The following is a 20,478-nucleotide window of genomic DNA, read 5'->3' as shown; positions in this document are numbered from 1 at the left end:
CTTACCTGCACGATACCTAGGCTCATGGTACGAGATGTTTCCTCATAGCAATTCATGTGTACAGTGAGTCCTCGTTCTACGTCACCCCGTTTAACGTCATTTCGCGATAACGTCACGAAAATTTCGAGACCGTCATTCGTTTATCGCGCCTTTGCTTCGCGATAACGTCAGGTCTAGTCAGGTTTTTTAAATTTCGCGCGAGAAAAAATGCGAAGCGGCGGGCGTTGCAGGTTGTTCGTTTTGTGGGCGGTAATACAGTCAGTCTAAACGAAGTGTAAAACGGTGTGTTTATTGTCAATTTCGATTACGTTTATAGCAAATTTTCTGCAAAATGAATTCTTAGGTAGGTGCGCAAATGTTAAGTGTGTAAATGTCAAGTAAAGTTTTAGCAAATATTACTTTACATAACGGTTTTCTGGAACCTGAAGTGATTTCTAGGAATTTTTCCGGGTAGAACTCGGAGTATTTGTCGTCACTTTTTCGCCGTGTTCTCAATAATCTTGGTTCCTGTAACTGCGACGATGTTTCAGCGATGATGATGCCCCGGCGATGATGCCCTACTGATGACCACCGTGACCACCATAGCGAAGCCGAAAAAACAAATGCGGGAAGATACAAAAATGGAGAAGGATGTACGTCGCTGCTGGTATTGCCGTCAATGAAGACAGGGACTCGTGTTTATGCCATAGTTTGGCATTCCCATCGTAAGAAATGGCCCAAATATGATACGCTAAAATTTTTTCGCATAGGAATTGTGAGGTCTAGGAACCGATATTCACTTTTTACATTGTTTCTTATGGGATATTGTGCTTCGATTAACGTCATTTCGTTTATCGTCACATTTTTCAGGAACAGTAAGTGACGTTAAACGAGGACTCACTGTATTTCAAAGTCTTTCAGATGGCAAACTTCAAAATATGCATTACAATTCATGCCATGCATAGCTTTACCTCAGGTATGACAACTCTCCCTGACAAATGTGGCTCTCTACCGAATGTGGCTTCTTTGAAGTCCTTTCTCCCTTGTGTTGCCACCATTGATGGATCGTGAGTGCTTAAACACTAGTACCATGAGCCCAGGTACAATTGCCATGGGAATTCAGGAACCTAGATAGTGCCCCAGCGGAAAGCCAAAGGTATGTGGTTCGATTCCCAGTCCAGGAGAATTTTTTCACATGGTAATTAATATGTATTTCACTGCCGTTCACGCAGCATACTTCAAAATACTACACATGCCACCAGAGTGAAAGATATATCTTACCCATTAAAAATATTGAAGATACCATTCGAATTCTGATTCCATCATGAGAATAAGGTACTTCAGTGATCTCTTCACCATTAAAGATCACCTCTCTGTTCTGCTTCAGTTTGATAATATGGCCACCAAACTGTATTTTTAATGCCTTTGTACAGGATGGGAGACCTGAGGAAATGGACACTGGAAAATTCATAGCCTGTAATCAAAAGAAAGAAACTGCTGAATAAAAAAAGAGGACGACACATTTGCAGAAATATTTTACAGGAACACAACCACAAGAGTATACAGTATTACTCGACAAAACTGAAATATCCTTTAACCCGCCGTGACTCGCGCGGGGTGTCCCAGGCACCCCAGCGTCTTGTTTTGGTTAGAGTTCGTTTCGGGTCTAGTTTTATGGTCTCATCTTTTCAGTAGCTGAGTTTAGGGATATTTCCTAGCTGTCCTGGAAAATTGGTTAGTTTCTTTCCGTTTTCGGCCGAGATCAGACGCTTTTGTGAAGACAGTGCGCATCCCGTCGGAGCGAAATTTTCGAGTGTTGGTTTCATGCTTGAATGTGTGCCGTAAACTTTTTTGCGTTTACTTGTTTTTGTGTTCATTGGATCCTCTACTGAATACTGCCGCGAAGTATACTTCGTTCTTTTATTTGGTGAGTCTTTTCACTTACAATTATAAAATTTATCTTATTTTTACAATCATTATTTCGATACCCAATGCTTCATTACGTTTTATAAATTTTCAACGCTTATTTCACCATTATTTTTCGTTACTTCATTATTTCAAAGGAGACTATACGCAATATTTCTTTTATTTTTCCATTTTAGGGAAGAATTTCATCCCAAAATTCGTATAACTTTTTTCTCTTAGAAGTGATTGCTAGTGGGAAGCCTAGAAATTCTCTAGAGACCTCAAGGTAAGTTCATGTCATTTTCAATTTCTGATAAATGAAAAATTTAAATTTTAGGAATCACTGAAAATCATTCAGAAACTTATATAAACTATATTTTCCCTTAGATGACCTATTTACGATCAGAGAGGGACATAGAAACTGCTCTTCTGCTTTCCAGTGGACTATCCGAAGAGGAAGAATTTGATTCAGACACTGAATTCTCTTCAGCTTCAGCACAGGAATCGGAGCACGACACATGTAGCGATCAGGACATCAGTGATTCAGAGACTGAGTATACAACTGTGACTAACGATAATTTTTTAACGGGCAAAGATCGAGTGACAAAATGGAGTACCTCTGAGCCACGACGTAATGTTCGAACACCAGTTCATAACATTGTATCTCAGGCAGCTGGCTTCAAGGGAAATAAGAATGATATAAATTCTCCGCTAGATAGTTTTGACATAATTTTTGATGAGAACATCTGTCACATAATTGTAAATAGTACAAATATCAAACTTGCAGAAAAGGCGCAAAATTATTCTCGAGAAAGAGATGCTAAGCCAACAGACGAATCTGAAATCAGATGTCTCATTGGTCTGCTTTTTTATTTAGGGGCAAACAAATCAGGTCGCCAGAACTTGAAAGATATGTGGGATCAAGATGGTTTGGGTGTGGAGATATTTAGGGCATCAATGAATTACCAGAGGTTTAAATTGCTGCTTCAATGTCTAAGATTTGATGACATCAGAGACAGAGAAAATAGGAGAAAAACTGATAAATTGGCTCCGATAAGAAAGGTATTTGAAATGTTTATCCGTAAAGTTGAACAATTGTACAACATCGGTGAGTTTGCTACAGTAGATGAGCAATTAGTTCCTTTTCGGGGTAGATGTTCTTTCCGCCAATATTTACCAAATAAACCCGCAAAGTACGGCATAAAAATATTTGCACTTGTAGATGCTACAGTGTATTACACGCAAAAAATGGAGGTTTACCTAGGTATTCAGCCAGATGGTCCTTTTAGAGTAGACAACAGCCCAAAGGAGGTTGTAAAAAGGATTGTCAGTCCAATTTTGGGAACGGGGAGGAACATTACAGTGGACAATTGGCTCATGAGTGTGCCACTTTTGGAAGATCTACTTCTAAGAAAACTTACTATTGTGGGGACCATTAGGAAGAATAAGGCAGAGCTTCCCCCTGAAATTGTTTTTGTCAAAAATAGAGATGAGTATAGTAGCATTTTTCTCTTCAGGAAAAATATGACTCTTGTGTCATATATTCCTAAAAAGAAGAAAAACGTCCTCATGATTTCGAGTATGCACAGCGATATTAGCATTGATCCGACCACAGGTGAGAAAAAAAAACCGGAAATGATATCCTTTTACAACTCTACGAAAGGTGGTGTAGATACGGTAGATGAAATGTGCGCTACCTATAGTGTTGCCAGAAACACAAGGAGATGGCCTATGGTGGTTTTTTATCATTTGATGAATACATTGGGCATCAATGCGTTCGTTATTTTCAGGAACTTACATCCTGAAATTAAGACAAATAGAAGAACATTCCTCCGAGAAATTGCTAAAGGCTTAACAAAACCTTTTATTGCCCAGAGAAGTACACAAAAAAATTTGCCAAAAGAATTTAGGAAAACGTTAGAGAAATACGGAGAGCCATCAATATCGGAGCCACAGGAAAAGCGGAGAAGAGGAAGTGGAAGGTGTGTAATTTGCCCCAGAGCCAAAGACATAAAAACTAAACTGTTTTGTGAAATTTGTGAAAGGAATATGTGTGCATCGCACATGTTGAAAGTATGTAGTGAGTGCTTGGAAAATATTAAAAAAGTGTTTCATGAAGGAATTCGTGTAAATGATTTTTTCGTGTCATTCATCAGCCCTTCCAATGTCAACTGAGGCTATACCAACTTGCTACAATTCGTAAATATTTTCTGTCTCATTTTACACATAATAATATCTAAAGTTGATCAAAATGCAACTATCCCAAAGGAGCATATGAATATTGATCAATAATAGCGAGGATTTCGCAGGGAAATTTTTGTGGTAACTATCGTGATGTCTGCATGCACAAAGTAACGAAGACAAATCTTGTTTAGAGAAGTAAAAATTCATATTTGAATTGCCGAATGGAGAGCAAACTTCTCTTTTACTGGGATACAGAGACCGCCAGAGCAAAAGGATTTATTGCAGGGTAAACCTCTCAGCAAAGAGAGTAGGGAAGACCTTCACCCAGATCCTTTCCGGCCTAAGCCCAAAACATTTCCGAAATCCGAATGACCCTGACTCAGCTGCGTACAAAGGAAAGAGAATCTTTCCCCCTCCGTCTACCGCCGCTTCATTTGTGAAACCTTTTTATTGCTTCCAGTCTTGGGTGCGTAGGGGGGTTTTCACACTTCTTGCTGCGGTATTTGCCATACCCTGTCCTTCCCCAAGCCTGGCGTGAGTCATGACGAAAATTCGAGATAGTCGGTCATAACATGACATACTAGGGCACAAAGAATGGCGTGAGTAAGAACCCGTGTAGGGGGTTCTTGTGCGTGAGAAATAAACAACGGAAGGAGTAGTCCAGATTTTCCGATCGTTGGTATAGTCTATCCAAACAGGGAAGGCGGGTAAGAGATTAGGCACCGCTCGAGGTCCAACCATAGCTTCCTACCTGCCATCCGCCAAACAATAGCCGGGGTCTGGTAGACCGCTTTTGCTATAATTAGTCACGAATTGCACTCCACTCTGAAATATTACTGCATATAAATAAGCGTAATTTGTATTTTTTTACAGTTTTGATTTCTACGTGTAATTTCATGAAAAAAGAGTGTAAACAGGACGGAGCTATGCCAAGTAGTTATGCAACACTTAGTGGTTTTTTTTGCAACCGCTATGTAAGTGTTACATAACTAATGGACGTAGCTCCGTCGTATAGAGACTCTATCTTCATGAAATTACACGTAGAAATCAAAGATATAATAAAAAATTACATATCACGCTTACTTTATGAGATAATTTTTCCGAGTGGAGTGCAATTCGTGACTCATTATATCGAGCGTGATCGACTGGACCCCGGGTAAGTTTTGGCTGACAGCAGGTACGCGGTTATCGTTGGGCCCTCGATCCATGCCAAATCTCTTACCCATCCTTCCTTATTTGAACAGACTACAGGTCCACCCTCGATTTCCGAAAAGATACAGCATTTCCCAGGCAAATTTGGAATTTATAGACTAGAAGATTATTCAGAATTTTCCCACTTGAAAGAGCCAGTGATTGAGATAAAATTCTTCAAAAATACTTTTCAGAATCATTATTAACAACTTAGAATACTATTTGATCGTTATAACAAATGTAAAAAACCCTGATCATCAAATCATTTCCATTAGCTCAAAAGCAGGCAAATCGCAAGACTCGCGGCCGGTTTTTCCATCAAATAATCAAAATTCAATTCATATAAAATATTGAAACGAAGTAACGTATAAAATTATTTAGCCAGGTAATGCAATTTGTTAATTTATGTGAACAAAATTATTATTGATTTAATTAGAATACAGCCAATATGTAACAATGTTTACAAATTGTATCAACGTCCGCATCTTTTGTACTTCAAATTCTTTTGAAAATTAACAAAATTACAACAAAATATTCCTATGCGACAATTATTCATATCAAACAAACAAATATTATCAGGAGTTATGAAAGGATAGGTAAATAGCAAAAATTAAGGCAAAATACAATTAAACAATTGAAAAAAGCGAAAAAAACGAGTGGGGTGTCAGAAACACCCCACGCGAGCTCTCACGTTCGTATTTAGGGCGCGAGTCACGGCGGGTTAATAATAGGGTAGTTTTCTTCATCAAAGAAAACGAAAGGCATTGATTGCAATTCGTTGCCCAACATTAGTGTATTCATAATATACAAATTATTTGGTTTTAGAAATACCAGTTTAGACAAATGGCATTGGTCAATTTTATTCTCATTTAAAAAAGGCCAGATTGGCGCCCATGCAATGCCACTACACGTGATGTCACAGGGACCTAGTTTCTATACGAGTAGATAGGAGTTTTACATCGTATGAAGTTACTAATGCATGCATGAGGCACAGAGCTCAGGGAAACATGTCTTAATAATCACCTATTAAAACTGGCTAAGGTCGGAAAGTTTTCTTCGTTTGATAAGGTAATAATAATCCTTATTAAAGCCAAGCGCTACCAGCTAGCAGGGTACTCCACTACCTGCTAGCATCCTGCGTCATATCAGCGCTCAAAAACTCGCCCCTAGGTCACCTCACTTGCAGCAGTGGGAACCAGAACGACATCACACAGAGTTTTCCACGGTGACTCCCCTAGCATTTGGCCTCCAGAAACTGGGAGAATTGAACATGGTAGGCTGAAAAAGGTCAGTTGGTGAGAAGGGGTAGGGATGAAACACGTTTCCATTGTTCCCATATAACTTGATATTTTCCTATGAGGCAAGTTTATGGTCTGTGTGGTCTCGGACAGGAAAAAAAACAGCATAGGCATTGGCTGATGGAGGGCCGAGTGTGGTTCCATGAAATCTACGATGTGGTCATTATCCTACAGTGCTGAGATTCCCCCGATTGTTGTTCAATCTCTTGGGAAGGTTCATGTTGTGCGCCTGTCATATTTTGCGTTATAATTTTCCACGGCTGCAATTCTATTGCAATACTCCTACTAGAGCTTTTAAACAAAATTGCTTGTGATTAGGACAAGCACCGTAGAGCAATGGTGTATGCGAAGAGAGGATCGGAACTCTTTCTACTCCCTCTTATAGGATGTTGTATTCACAAAAGCATTGATTTAAAATTTCAGATTCAGATTCAATTTCTTCGACGAATTTGGATCCGGAGTACAAGGTGAAGGGCATTACCCGTAGATATTAGTATCTGAGGTATCCTATCCGACCATCCCTAGCCTACATAGACCTACATATCTCCAAGCACCATGCATATTGTGTAAATTTAGCTGGAAAAATGATGCGTATATTTTTAGTAATGAAAGAGGAAATTTTGATAACTGTCGAAAGTCCAGGCATATGTCTACAACACCATGTGATAGGATAAAAAAATGCAGCATATTTTTTTCTTTAGCTTCGATGCTTAAAATAGGGGTGCGTCTCTTACACGTGTGCGGCTCTTACACATGCATATACGGTATTAACCCACTGAATATGCTTTTGAATTTGTTACAAGCCCATAGAAAACTTTCCACACCTTCACTGACCAACAGGAAAATGAGGAATATGATGTGCATCAGAAAAATTTGTACCTCAGAGATAGAGCCGGCACAGGCCACGTTCTCTGCCTCGATGCTGAAGTTGTCGCCCTTGACGAGATGATACGAGCACTTTCCCATGAAGTTGTAGTGGCGACCATCGAACGTCACATAGTGAGGATCACCAATGGATGAGCACCGAGCACCACACTTGGCCTGAGTGCAAGACCACTTGCCACTCTCACACCTTAAAACACATCAATCAATCAACTTGCAATGCAATGCAACTGTCAGGAGTGGGAAGAAAAAAATATGCACCCCCCTCTTTAGGAGAAAAAGAAAGCTATGTATTCTTAAAGATATCCATATGAGAGTTTTTAACATTAAATTAGTTAAAAAGGATTCAAATTTCAAAGGTCATTTTATCCCTAACACAGTGTTTAAACTTATATTTAACAACTGATTTATCATTTACTTCTTTCTCAAGTTTTTGAATTTTACCACTCCCACTCATATCGAATTCATAACTTCAAAATTCTGTAATTGCTGATGGCAATTTTTAAAAATTATGTCATACCTATAATGACTTCACTTCACATAAGCACAGCATAGCCTGCACTGAAGTCAAATTTTATCTTTTTTTTCAGCAGAATACCCTAAATATTATTTTAGCTCTTATGTAATCTAATTAAATGTCTTTATACAATAATAAGCAATTGAAAACTTTTGATTTCATTCAAATCCGATTCTTCAATATTTGTGGTATTCCTGAATTCCAATTTGCATGCATTTTGAAAAAAAATAAAATTCATTAGCTTTTATTGAAAATTACACTAGAAAAATCCGAGGCAATATTCATTCAATCACTTGATACACCATTATGCATAGTAAAAATACTTGGACCAAAAAATTACTTTGGCTGCCTCAAATACATACACTGATAAGACCTTTTTAATGCTACACACTGAAATTTATGAGGAGCAAGTTCTTGATCCTTGTATTCGTGTTATGAGGAGCAGAGAGAAGACAAAGAAGCTATTGGAGGATAAAAAGCTTCAAGGGTTGATGACCTGGGTACTGCTGCTCCTAGTGCACACAAATACATCCCACTGAAAAAACACAAATACTCCCTGTCACTCTCACTACCACACAATGAGCAGTGATGCTAAGTTCATTGGTAAGCACTATGCATCCAAGTGCACTATGAACCAGGGTAGGCACCCATTGAATGATGGTGCATAGATCGCCACTTCCCCCTCACCTGCAGGTGTTGCAGTCACTGGGCACTGTGTCGCCTGGAGCAAACAGCTTCCCTCTCAGCTGGCACGGGCACTCTGACGGCTGAATGCACTTCCCGTTGTGCGCAAGGGTTCCCTCTGGACAGAAGCAGCCCTCAACACAGAAAACAGGCTTTGCCAATGGGGATACCGCTGATTCCACTGCTGATCCACAAGTCAGCTGCATGGTTGGGCCACATGTTGAATAAACTTTGCCATCAGCACAATGCATGGCTAGAAGAGGTAACAAGAGGATGAAAAATTAACTTTGGATCCATTTGATTGCCTCAGCTGCATTGCTACAAGAATGGAGAGTATAAAAGGCAATGATTTGATGATTCTACGTGGATTTATTGGAATGACACTGGTTTTGGTGCTTCACATCATAATAGCATACAAACACACAGGTGTCATGGCCTCGTACCTTACCTTGCCCAGAAACCAAATGTTAGTCTATACTTACCAAAATGAGCGTGTGCAATGTCAAAACCCACGTCATACTAATAAATTCATGCAGGATTGCTAAGGCACTGGTTTTCGTTCACAATAGTAAGAAAGTGCACAATTCAATTCTAAGAAATCACTCCGAAGACGATAAGACGAAAAGTCACTTTCATACTGAGAGGGGGCAAAGCATTTTTTTTAACTGCTTCCCAGATCACTTTTTTTTAGGATATGTAATACAAAATGTCATATTTTTCATTTAATACAACTGATACATAGCCAAACATAGATGAGGAAAAGTGATTATTTTCTTCCAGACTTGCTTCGTAATTCAAGCTTTACATATGAAAATTACGCAAGTACAAGGCACCGGTGGAGTGAGGATGCATGAGTGAGACAGTTTGAATGGATAACAAGGGTGAAATGTCCCCGCGAGCATCTTATCCCATCCGTGTTTGACTGCAAAGAGCCCATTTGTGCAGTGAGTGTTCATTCCTCATTCCCCCTTTCATCTGAACAGCAATACATACCCACTCCACCTCGGCACGAATATGAACAAATGAATGAATGAATTTATTACTCCAAACTTAAATGTACACATTTTTTAACAACATAAATAAAAAGGAGCTTTAGGTAGCTTCAATGGTTAAAAAAACCAGCATGGAAACTACCATCCTTAAATATTAAATAAGAGGCAAGTCAGAAAACAAATATAATATAAATAATTTTCTGAAACATTATTGCTTTGAATCTCATATGTGACAAAATAAACAAAGTGAAAACTAATCTGAAGAGATAAATACATGAGCATACAAGATATTTTTAAAATACATGCTCGTTTGAAAACTTGCAATATACAAAGAACAAAGGATAACTTATGAACAAAATAAATTTCTTTTTCCCCTTTCACAAAAAATCTGAAAAATAAATATGTATGAATTCACAAACACATCAAAAAAGAATATTTATATTATCATGGGATAGTAATCAATCTTAAGCCTGTTTATAAAAATTATTTATACTCTTTAACTCTTTAATTGAACAACATATTAATAAAAATCTGAGGCCCTAAATGAAGAAAAAAGCTGCTGAGTGAATCAAGAAAGAGGCTTTTTGATAAATACTTTGAAGGTACACATGAGTAAAGGCAGAGAAAGAGATAACAAGAGCCAGGCTGCAAAAAATTCTCCTTGCACAAGGTGAAAGAAAGCAAGGCAAGCCGGACATCCAATTCCAATATCCCAGAATGGTGCCACAAGGGTTCCAGGGGCATCTAAGCTGTAGATTTGCCATTCCCTGCAGAATAGGAGGGACCCCATCTAATAGATAAGCTGGAGTCCAGCTCAGACTGCAGCACCAGGGAGCAGAATATTTTGGTGACCCACCGGGTCACGTAACATTGTTACACCCAGACCACAGCGTGGTACTGCCCTAAATTAGTCCGAGAAATTAGCAATTCTCCCCATCCGCCTAATCACGTACCAGTCACAGTGAATTGTTGTACACAATGACGGCAAAGATGTACACAATTGGTAATTAGATTTACTAAAGATTCTAGTTTCATAAAAAGAGGAGTCTGCTTTAAGCAGATATGCTATGTGGCCAAAAATTACTTTCACTGCACAATGATTGGATACTAAAGGATTGAAGACAGACTGAAGCATTCTGGTCACTTAAATTTGTGAATATATTATCAATGAGCATTGCAGAATTGCTGGTAATTCTTGTTGGATTTTTAACCGATGGGATAACATTATGTGAGCTATGCTTCTGGTTAGGACAATTCACCAAAAGATCAACATTGAGGTCACCGGCCATAATTACAATATTTCTGGGGGACTGATTAAGAACAGAAAAAAGAATGTTATCCAGTTTGTCATAGAAGGAATCAAAATAAGCTAGCGGTGATCGATACAGAACTATAACATGAAAATAATGGTCAAAATATTTGATTCTGATACCAGCAGATTCGAAAATGAGATTAACACTCATAAAGTCAAACGAAAAATTATCTCGGTCAATGCCTTCCTTTACAAAAATGGCTTCTCCACCATTCCTGTGGGTTGAGGGACAGTAGACACTAACACATTCGTATCCAACGATGGGTACACTTACACTAGAATGCAGCCCATACTCACAAAGACATAAAATATTGATACTCTCTCCATGTAACAGCACTTTAAACACATGTATTTTGTTACTGATGCACTGAATGTTGATTAATAATACGCAAATTCTACAAACATTTTTTTTAATTGTCTGACAGCTGAGAGCCTAGTCAAGAGATGACACCTACTCTTTTCAGCTTAGAGTTGCCCGTAGTTGCGCGGGTGTTCACCCGACTTGCCACAGTGTGACTTGACCTTGATGACCTATGATGTGACCTTGGGTGACAGCTGCGTCAGGATTTAGGAGTAGTCAGTCGTGCAGAATGACTTGCAAAGTGTTCAGCATTTCTTTCAAATTTAATTTTCATTTTTATTTAAAATTGGTGTAAAAATGCATATTAGGCAATACAGTATTCGATCTTCAAGTGAGGTATTTCGGAAAATATCACGTATTCATATTCGATATTCAAATTCAAGAAAAATGCCATTGGACCCATCTCTAGTTTCAACCCTTTTCCATGAGTTCACTGGGGAAAATCACCTTTGAAAGAGTACTGCTCACTGTTTTGCATTTAGAGTCAGTCAAAATCAACAGAAACACAAATCATTTGAAGTGGTATGAAATATAGAAACGTTTACATGTGATGAGTACAATGTAGCAAGTACTTACGGCAAGTGGTTGAATCCCTCCAATTAGGCATCTCCTTCACGCCAAGACGGCTGCACTCTTGCACATAAACAGACATGGCCGCACAGGCACACTCTGCAGGGTCTAATTTGTGGCAAGCACAATAATCCCATCGGCATGCACTGTAATATGGAGTTACATCCAGCACCTGAGGAAGGAAGAAAGCCATTTAACAAATCAACACACTTCTCCCCCCCACCGGCATATCATATTATCGAGGTTGGTGGCTTCATTGTCCAATAATGAAGAAGCATCCATACATGTATTCTAATATGGAGAGAATCCCCAAATGAACTTCATTAGCCTGACTTCCTCCATCTCTGTCACAGGAATTGAAGGGAATGAAATACCAAATATGCATTATGTTTGATTTATAAAGCAATGGGTGTAAGAAAGGCTCCCACCAAATTTTACCATTGAGCACTGAATTATTTTGCCCCTATAAGAGTTTGAAGTTTCAACTGGTCAAGAGGTCAAATGCTTTGAAAATGGAGAGCATCAAATACGTTTAAACTCACGATGCCTTATTCTGAATAGAGACAAAGTTAAAAAATCAGTAACCTCAGCCGCACCATCTTCAACCAAGCGGTCAACACATACGGAAAGTTCATTCTGAATCTGTATGAAAAGATGAGGGTGGTAATCGCTCAAAGACATTTAGTGAAAGCTCCAATTGGTTCTAGAATTTTAAATGGCAAGCAGGTATTTTCAGTGCGACGATATCTGATGAATCTGCAAGTGTTGATAGCGCAGTCACCGAAACATTTTCTGATGAACTCCAAGCTGTGATTGAAAGTGGCTCCTTTCCCCCTCAACTAGTTTTTATTTTTAACGAGATGACATTGTTTTGGAAAAGAATGCAATCTCGTTCATTCATTTTCAGGGAAGGAAAACCTGGGTCAGGTTTCAAGGCATTTAAAGACTGTTTCACGTAGCTGCTAATGCCTCGGAGGACTTCAAACTAAAATCATTTATCATTCATAAACTCCGCTAGCATGAATGAAATGGCATTCAAAGTAGCATTTGCTGTCATTTCCATGAGCGACAAAAGGGCCTGGGAAACAGTCATTGTTTTTAGACTGGTTTGAAAAATTGTCAACTGCCGGCAATGCATTACGAACCCTTGAGATAGCAGATGTTAGCCCACCCGCACGACAGGAGGGAATTTCAAAAGCACGTACGAATTTTTTTAACGTGAATTAGGGATGAATCGATTCTACTTTTTTTTGATTCTGATTCCAATTCCGATTCCTTCAAATAGATTCCCGATTCTCGATTCCGATTCTATCGCTTCTTGTGCCTTCTAACAGGTGGGATATTGATTTATCTGTAGCATTGCTGTCATTAAAATTTAACAATTGAATGGAATAAAATTACTAGGGATGGACGGATCCAGATTTTTTTCGGATCCAGATTTGGATCGAGTCCTTGATTTTCCGAGCTGGATCTTTCAGATCGGATATTTTCGGATCCAAATTCATTTTTAAATTCCTGCTATTAAACAAAGTACAGTCGGATCCGGATTTAACGTCTTCGCATTTAACGTTTTTCCGCATTTAGCGTTTATTTTTTGCGGTCCCGATTCATTCCCTATTAGGACAATGTAAAAATTATCCGTATTTAGTGTTTCCGCATTTTGCGTTTTTCCGCATTTATGGTCGTAAAAATTTGTCCCGCTCAAGATTTTTTTGCCCGATTTAACGTTTTTTTCATGACAGTTCATCCAAATCTTCGAATTTATGCTCATCAACAAGAACAGTACCATGAAAGTTAACCAAGAGTCGATAGAATCTACCGGGGAACGCTTCTTCAACTGCTTTCTTCCGCGAATGCAGCGCTGGGACCTTCAACTCGCAAGCTGGGTGATTTGTCTTCTCGTAATGTTTCGCTCCCCTTCTGATCCAAACACCAGACACTTTTTGAATCAGATCCGATCTAATGGAGCTAAGTCATCCCTTGATAACCTCTAACTACCTTATCCTTCACTTCGTGAACTTCGATGATACGTGACGACTGATGACACGAGTTATCCTCCTAGGGCCGCTACAATGATGGTTTCCTCGTAATGTTTTAATTGACGGCTTATGCCCCTTTCTACTCCACTCTCTACTGGCAGTCCATTGTTGGCCCAATATTTTTCCAGTCAGCTACTTTCTCTTTTCGTAAGAGGCCCAATATCATTTGCGCAGTTCACTAGAAGATTATTTTTATAATCCATTCCAAGGTCAGTTTCCACGGGGGAACAACGAAGAGCCGAGGAAGTGTTTCCCCTGTCATGATCGTGAGTGAAAACATTCTTACCTAACGGAACAACATTATTTTACATCGTAATTTAGATATCCCGGAGCCGAGATATCGACATGCGGCTGGTTGATATCGCAGTCGATTCAAAGATATTTATCTGGTGCTATTTTATGTCTAAAGAGAATGACAATCGGAGTTTTGACAATTTTAGTTTAATTGACAGTTTTAGCCTCCTGTGGGCACATTTTGGATTTCGAGGTCATCCAAAAAAGGGGAATCTTTTTTCTAGTATGCGTACAAGTCGATGGTGATTCAACTCGATGATAACACCAGATTCGTTGTCATATGTCCGCGGCCTCATGCAGGTCGAATGGAGCCCGGAGAAGTTGCTTACGCGGCGCGCTGATCACCTTGACTCCGACTCACCATATTTCTCGGCAGTCCCCGGCATGTCCATGACTCTAAATAAATCGTTCATGCTGGAAAAAAATCACCACATATCACGGTAAAATAGATGAGCGCGAAAAAATACGAAAATCCAGCAGGAATCCTTTGGTGCTTGACTGCGACATCATAACTCGGACGAAATTGCCGAACTCCAGAGTCGCTGAAATTTTTCCGATGAAATCCAGTTCTGTTGAAGATTAAACCTTTTCACTTAACAGAGTTTAGCTAATCGTTATTCAAGGTCCAACCAAATTTTATTAAAAGCTGCCGAGAAACATGGTGATCAGCGCGCCGCGTAAGAAACTTCTCCGGGCTCCATTCGACCTGCATGAGGCCGCGGATATATGACAACGAATCTGGTGTTATCATCGAGTTGAATCACCATCGACTTGTACGCATACTAGAAAAAAGATTCTCCTTTTTTGGATGACCTCGAAATCCAAAATGTGCGCACAGGAGGCTCAGAAATCGCTCGTTTCGCCGAGGCAACAGAAAACGTTAAATTGGCAAAATTCCAGAGAACCTCCCTTTTCCTAGATATTCGGTAGTTTAGAATTCGGGATTAGTGATCTTCTGTTGTCCCTTTATTTCACTCATCTTTATTGATGCAATGACGATTTTTCGAGTACCTACTTGCACCTTTTTTATTATATTAGAAATGCTATAGTCACCTACATGTCTCTTTTACAGAAAAAAATTTAAAATTTCTTCGAGGCCACTGAAATATCTGTAAAATGGAATCACTAATTTCCATAATAATATTCCGTGTGGGAATGCTTTTAAGTTGATGAATATTATAATTTTCTTAAAATATTTCATTAAAACAATTGTCATCCTCTCATTACTTATTTTTACTACCCATTTTTTAGCCGATTCCTGAAAGGTATTATCCAACTCTAATTGGGGAAAGAACATTTAATCAATGAATTTGTTGCTGCATGTAGCACCTTTTAGTTAGGTACTTAAAACAATATTTTTTATTCATAAAAAGCCATTCCAATCATTACAGACCCTAAAACCTGAAAAAAATGGCAGGTCCTCATTTAGTGTTTTTCCGCATTTAATGTTTTAAATTTTGTCCCCGCTGAAAAACCTTAAATCAGGATTCTACTGTAATTATTCAAGTTTTTTCTGGGTAAATACAATCAAAGGAATGCTTTTTAGATTTTCATACCTATTTTAATATTTTTTATAAATTAAAAATCATTTTTATAGGCTTACAAGTTGTTTTTAAAAAACATCTTTTCATTCTCACTAAACTGTTACGCTTGGGTTTGGAAATGAAAATAGGAAAAATCTTCTGATAAACCTCTGACCAGTGTCATAGCGAGAGGGGGAAGTCTGGGGGGTCTGGTCCCCCCCGAAATATAAAAACACAATTACTTTCCTTCATAAAAGGAAACAAAATATTGAAAAATCATAAATTTAAAAATGAATCTTTGAAAAATGAAGTTTTTTCTATTATGAAGGGTGTTAAAATCATTTGAAACCCTCTCCTCTGTACCCTGTTGTTTAAAATTTTTCCCCCTGGTTTTGGAATCCCCTAACGAAATTCCTGGCTACCCCACTGCCATCAACTGAATTGAAATTTTCCTCACACACGTTCTCCCCGAATTTTGTCACTTTCTCATCGCATACTGACTTGTGTTTCACCCGAAAATGCTTCAGTATGGTGAGGTGGATTTAGCACTTCCTCGCGATAATTTCACGCCACAGTGCACGCACATGGCATACATTGGTTCTCCTTATCTCAATAGAAATGTTGATACACAATGAAAGACATTCTTATCCGTATATCATTAAATTAAATTTCAACTGCACAATCAAAAACACAATTAACAGTATTTAAAACAGCATTAACATGACAGGGGATGAGGTGCTCGACCGCTCAGCACGAGGAAGGGGTGCGTAGCAGAAGCACGTAAAGGAGAGATGGAGGAGAAGGAGCATGCTCCCTCCATATTTCAAGCAACGAGGCTACAAATGAGGGAGTCAAGGACGAACAAGTCAGATCTTGCTCCGGTGACGTCGTTACCTTCAAAGCGAAGCCTGGTGCGCTACGTGATATATGTAGTTGGCGTTTCCATTGTCTTTGCTTGTTTGAGGGGTTAATGCTGCGCTTGTTTCTTTGAAAATTGCGCTGTTTGGACAATGTTGCATATCAGTAAAGTCTAATCGTAAATAGAAAACTTAGTGGCAATCAAGTAGAGCTGAAAAATAAACAGAAATATTAGGAATATATAAATCAGGAATATGTTCCATTTGGTCTAATTCTTTTTTAAATCTTGTGCATGACATCTAATTTTTGAAGCTATCAAGATATCTTCGGGCCCAGAAAGTCACTCACCTAGCATTTGTCGTATAGAAATGGAGAATTGAAGCAGGTAGGCCAAAAAAGGTCAGTTGGTTAGACGGGGTTGGGATGAAACACGCTTCAATTGTTCTCGTGTGATTTGATATTTTCCTTAGAAGACAATGATTTATGGTTTCGTGCGATTTCGGAAACAAAAAAAAAAAACCTTAGAGGCACGGGCTGATGGAGGGACAAGGGTGGTTTTGTGAACTCTGCGACATAGTTACTTTTGATGCGGTTATTATCCTACGATGCTGAGATTCCGCCGATGATTGCTCAATCTCTTGTGAAGAGTCGCTCTATGTGCCAGTCAAATTTTGCTTTTTTTTATTTTCCATGGCTAAAATTCTACTATGTACCATCTGCGAGAGCTTTCAAACAAAACGGTTCATGAGTAGGACAAGAATCGCATGCGACGGCACATTCGAAGAGAGAATTGGAACTCTTTTCACCCTTATGGAGCGTTGCATTCACTGAAGCTATAATTTAAAATTTAAGATCCAGATCCGATGTCTTCCGGGACTTTGAATATTATGTATCCGATGAAGGGCAATCTGAGAACTGGGAGCTAAAAAGGTGCAATAGATTTACAACATTTCCTCAAATAATATCATTCAATTGCTTGGCATGCATTTTCTGAGTACAACTCGAAACATCAAATTCTGCAATTTAGATAAAATAAACAATAAACCACTTTCAAAAGTAATCTGCAATAACTCATACCTTCCTGCATCGTGCAAACTTGGGGTCAGTCAACAGCTTTTGGCAGAAATGTTCAGCTTCTGTCACTGAGCTCAATTCCTTTGAGCATGCGTCTAGGTCTGATGGGGCGCCATTGCAGCGGGCTTTGACATCAAAGAAAATGTGCATGTTACATAAAATACGTAGAATGAGGTCATTCAATAGAGCATTACTCTCTAGAAAATTCGTAGCCCACTAAAATTACCCTCCAGGTCATTTTGTTCCCAGCTATTCACAAATTCCAGCAGACTTTGAGGGATGGTGCCGTCTTTCTTTACAAGGTCATTGTTGGCATGGCCATCAAAGAGACCACACAGCCCAGAAGTCTTATTCCACAAACTTTCACCAACGTCCACTTGCACAAAGTCCTGCGGGAAAACGGTTTGTAACCAATTAAAAACATATATGCATACACATACAGGTAAGAACAAGTGTAACACATGAATCATGAGTGCTCACAGACACTTGAGAGACAAATTATCAGTGCATGAATGTGTATTACGGAGTTTGAGTGTCAGGCTACCTTCGCCTCGCATCAAAACTCCAAGAACATTTCAAATGCCCTGCTGGCAAACCATATCAATATGTAGCAGAGTTGCCTTCTCTCATTATTTTTGCCTTAAAGTTTTGAAATTTCTACCACAACAAAAAAGTTTCAATCATTTTTTACAGCGAGGGTTACCATGTATATAGGCCATTAATGCCATATTTAGGTGCAAATGTCAATTTCCAATAAGCATGTTTCAGCCTAAAAATACAGCCAAATTTTAGTGAAAAATAGGAGACAACTTATTATTTGCAGTAAAATTTTAAGACTTTCAGGAAAAAAAATTGGAAAGAATATATGTATTAGCTAACAAGGAAGAAATCACATCAGTACATAACATCATATTGGGTTGGCAACTTTTGAATGGTATCAGAATTTGCTGTAGAGGAAAAAGCAGCTTGACAAGGCACCTTAATGTGCGCTCACCGATTTGAAATATGCATGCAATAGGACAAAATTTAATTACCTTGGTATTCCACCTCACAGTAATACCGCATGATGGTATACTCAGCACCACAAAATTCCCAACATTTTCAATGGTAAACTCTCTCGTTGTGCTTGGTATAGCAATTCGCTGGAATCCATTCAGTGCCATCATGGCATCTCCTTCAGCTGATTAGAGAGAAGAACTCATATGATTCCTTGCTCATAAGAAGCTTGCACACGCATACAACTGCAAAGGCAACTTACTATCAAGAGACAGAAGGTATTCCTTTTCTTCCACAAATACTGACACAGTTCTGTGGCATTGCCTGCCCTGAGTGCATCCTTCGTCGTTGCTTATACTAACACTGAACGTGTTGTCAACTGCATCACGGACCAGAGTGTAAAGGCACGAACTTGTAAAGCTGGAAATTGAAACAAAGCAATCACCTATAATAGTTGATAAAAATTCCTGGCATTGAAAGAAACTGGTCTTCCTGGTTATTTGGTGGTGGATGATATCATGTATGCATTGGAAATATTCCAATTTCCAAAGCATGCTCGTTCTCAGGCATTCCTCAAGGCCATTTATAGCAAAAAAATGCTGAAAATAACCCAAAGGACCAGCTATTCACAAGCTCGCTTGCTGAAGTCAGCATTTGAATATGCACAGTATGTAAATGATCAATGACCTACCATGCAGTATACCTTCAAAATCCATTCTTTATGCTGATGATACGACCTTAATAGATGTCTGCAAAACTACTACCTATGCTGCTCAAAGTGCAGACAATCATCTAGTATTGGCCAATGATTGGTTTAGATTCAATGGCTTTATACTTAACATAGAAAAAACTCAAAAGCTTATCTGTAACCTGAAGCCTGCCAACAAAGTCAAGCCAACAAAGTTACTTGGGTTTTATCTGGACTCTAAACTCAGTTGGAGCTATCACATCACTGAGGTTAATAAAAAGCTTTCCAAAGCTCTCTTTATTTTAAGAAAGCTAAGTCCGATAGTCCCTTCTGATTATATGCAATCTATATATGTATTATGCTTTTTTTAACAGCCACATAGATTACGGCCTAGAAATATGGGGTAGTGCCCCTGATATAAAATCAGTGTTTCTTTTGCAAAAAAAGGCAGTTAGAATACTAACTAATTCTCCATCTCGTGAACACTGTCGCCCACTATTTATTAGATTGAACATTTTAACTACATATTTACAGTATGTACGTGTACAGAGTTTTACTATATATGAAAGAAAACCTTGATCTTTTCCCTGTAAGAAGTACAACTCATAACCATAGCCTAAGAAATAAGAATTCCTTATCACTAAATCAGTGCAGATTAACCAAAACCCAATTCTCCATACATAATTTAGGTATCAAGCTATTTAACCATCTCCCTATCTCAGCCAGAATGGCTAGCTTGACCAAATTCAAGAGTGTGATTCACTCATGGCTAGCCTCACAGCCATTGTATTCTGTCAGTGAATATTTTACTCTTAACACATGTGATATTGTATTCTAATCTATTCATATACTTTCTATTATATTTCATTTATTTTTATTATTTTTATTAATTGTACACTGCCTATGAACTGCGACTATCTTTTCTTGTACATTCTATATGTATGTGCAATTGAATTTCATCTGTGACGAGGTCTGTGTATCTAATGAATACTATCGACCAATAAAGATTATTATTATTATTGACTGGTGTTTCTTTGACATACCTATTGGCTTTAATCACTCATTTTTGAATCCGCCAGTTACTAACATCACTCCCCTAAGATACAATATAAAATATTATATTCAAAATTT

At 38.5% G+C, this 20,478-nt stretch overlaps 1 protein-coding gene across 3 annotated transcripts in view; it reads right to left on the bottom strand.

The window, feature by feature from the left end:
- LOC124158430 (hemocytin) overlaps positions 1-20,478 on the bottom strand; it is a 309,825-nt gene that overhangs the window by 252,166 nt on the left and 37,181 nt on the right. For all 3 annotated transcript variants that reach the window (XM_046533513.1, XM_046533511.1, XM_046533512.1), the window contains exons 11-18: positions 18,922-19,079; positions 18,698-18,843; positions 17,890-18,052; positions 17,667-17,788; positions 11,882-12,047; positions 8,644-8,893; positions 7,437-7,629; positions 1,261-1,453 (exon numbers count right to left, since the gene is read on the bottom strand). In XM_046533513.1, the coding sequence (XP_046389469.1) occupies positions 1,261-1,453; positions 7,437-7,629; positions 8,644-8,893; positions 11,882-12,047; positions 17,667-17,788; positions 17,890-18,052; positions 18,698-18,843; positions 18,922-19,079 (1,391 nt within the window). The remainder of the gene's footprint in view (positions 1-1,260; positions 1,454-7,436; positions 7,630-8,643; positions 8,894-11,881; positions 12,048-17,666; positions 17,789-17,889; positions 18,053-18,697; positions 18,844-18,921; positions 19,080-20,478) is intronic.

Source organism: Ischnura elegans, chromosome 5 (genome assembly GCF_921293095.1).
Source record: "Ischnura elegans chromosome 5, ioIscEleg1.1, whole genome shotgun sequence".
NCBI lineage: Eukaryota > Metazoa > Arthropoda > Insecta > Odonata > Coenagrionidae > Ischnura > Ischnura elegans.
This window is presented reverse-complemented; position numbering and strand designations above follow the sequence as displayed.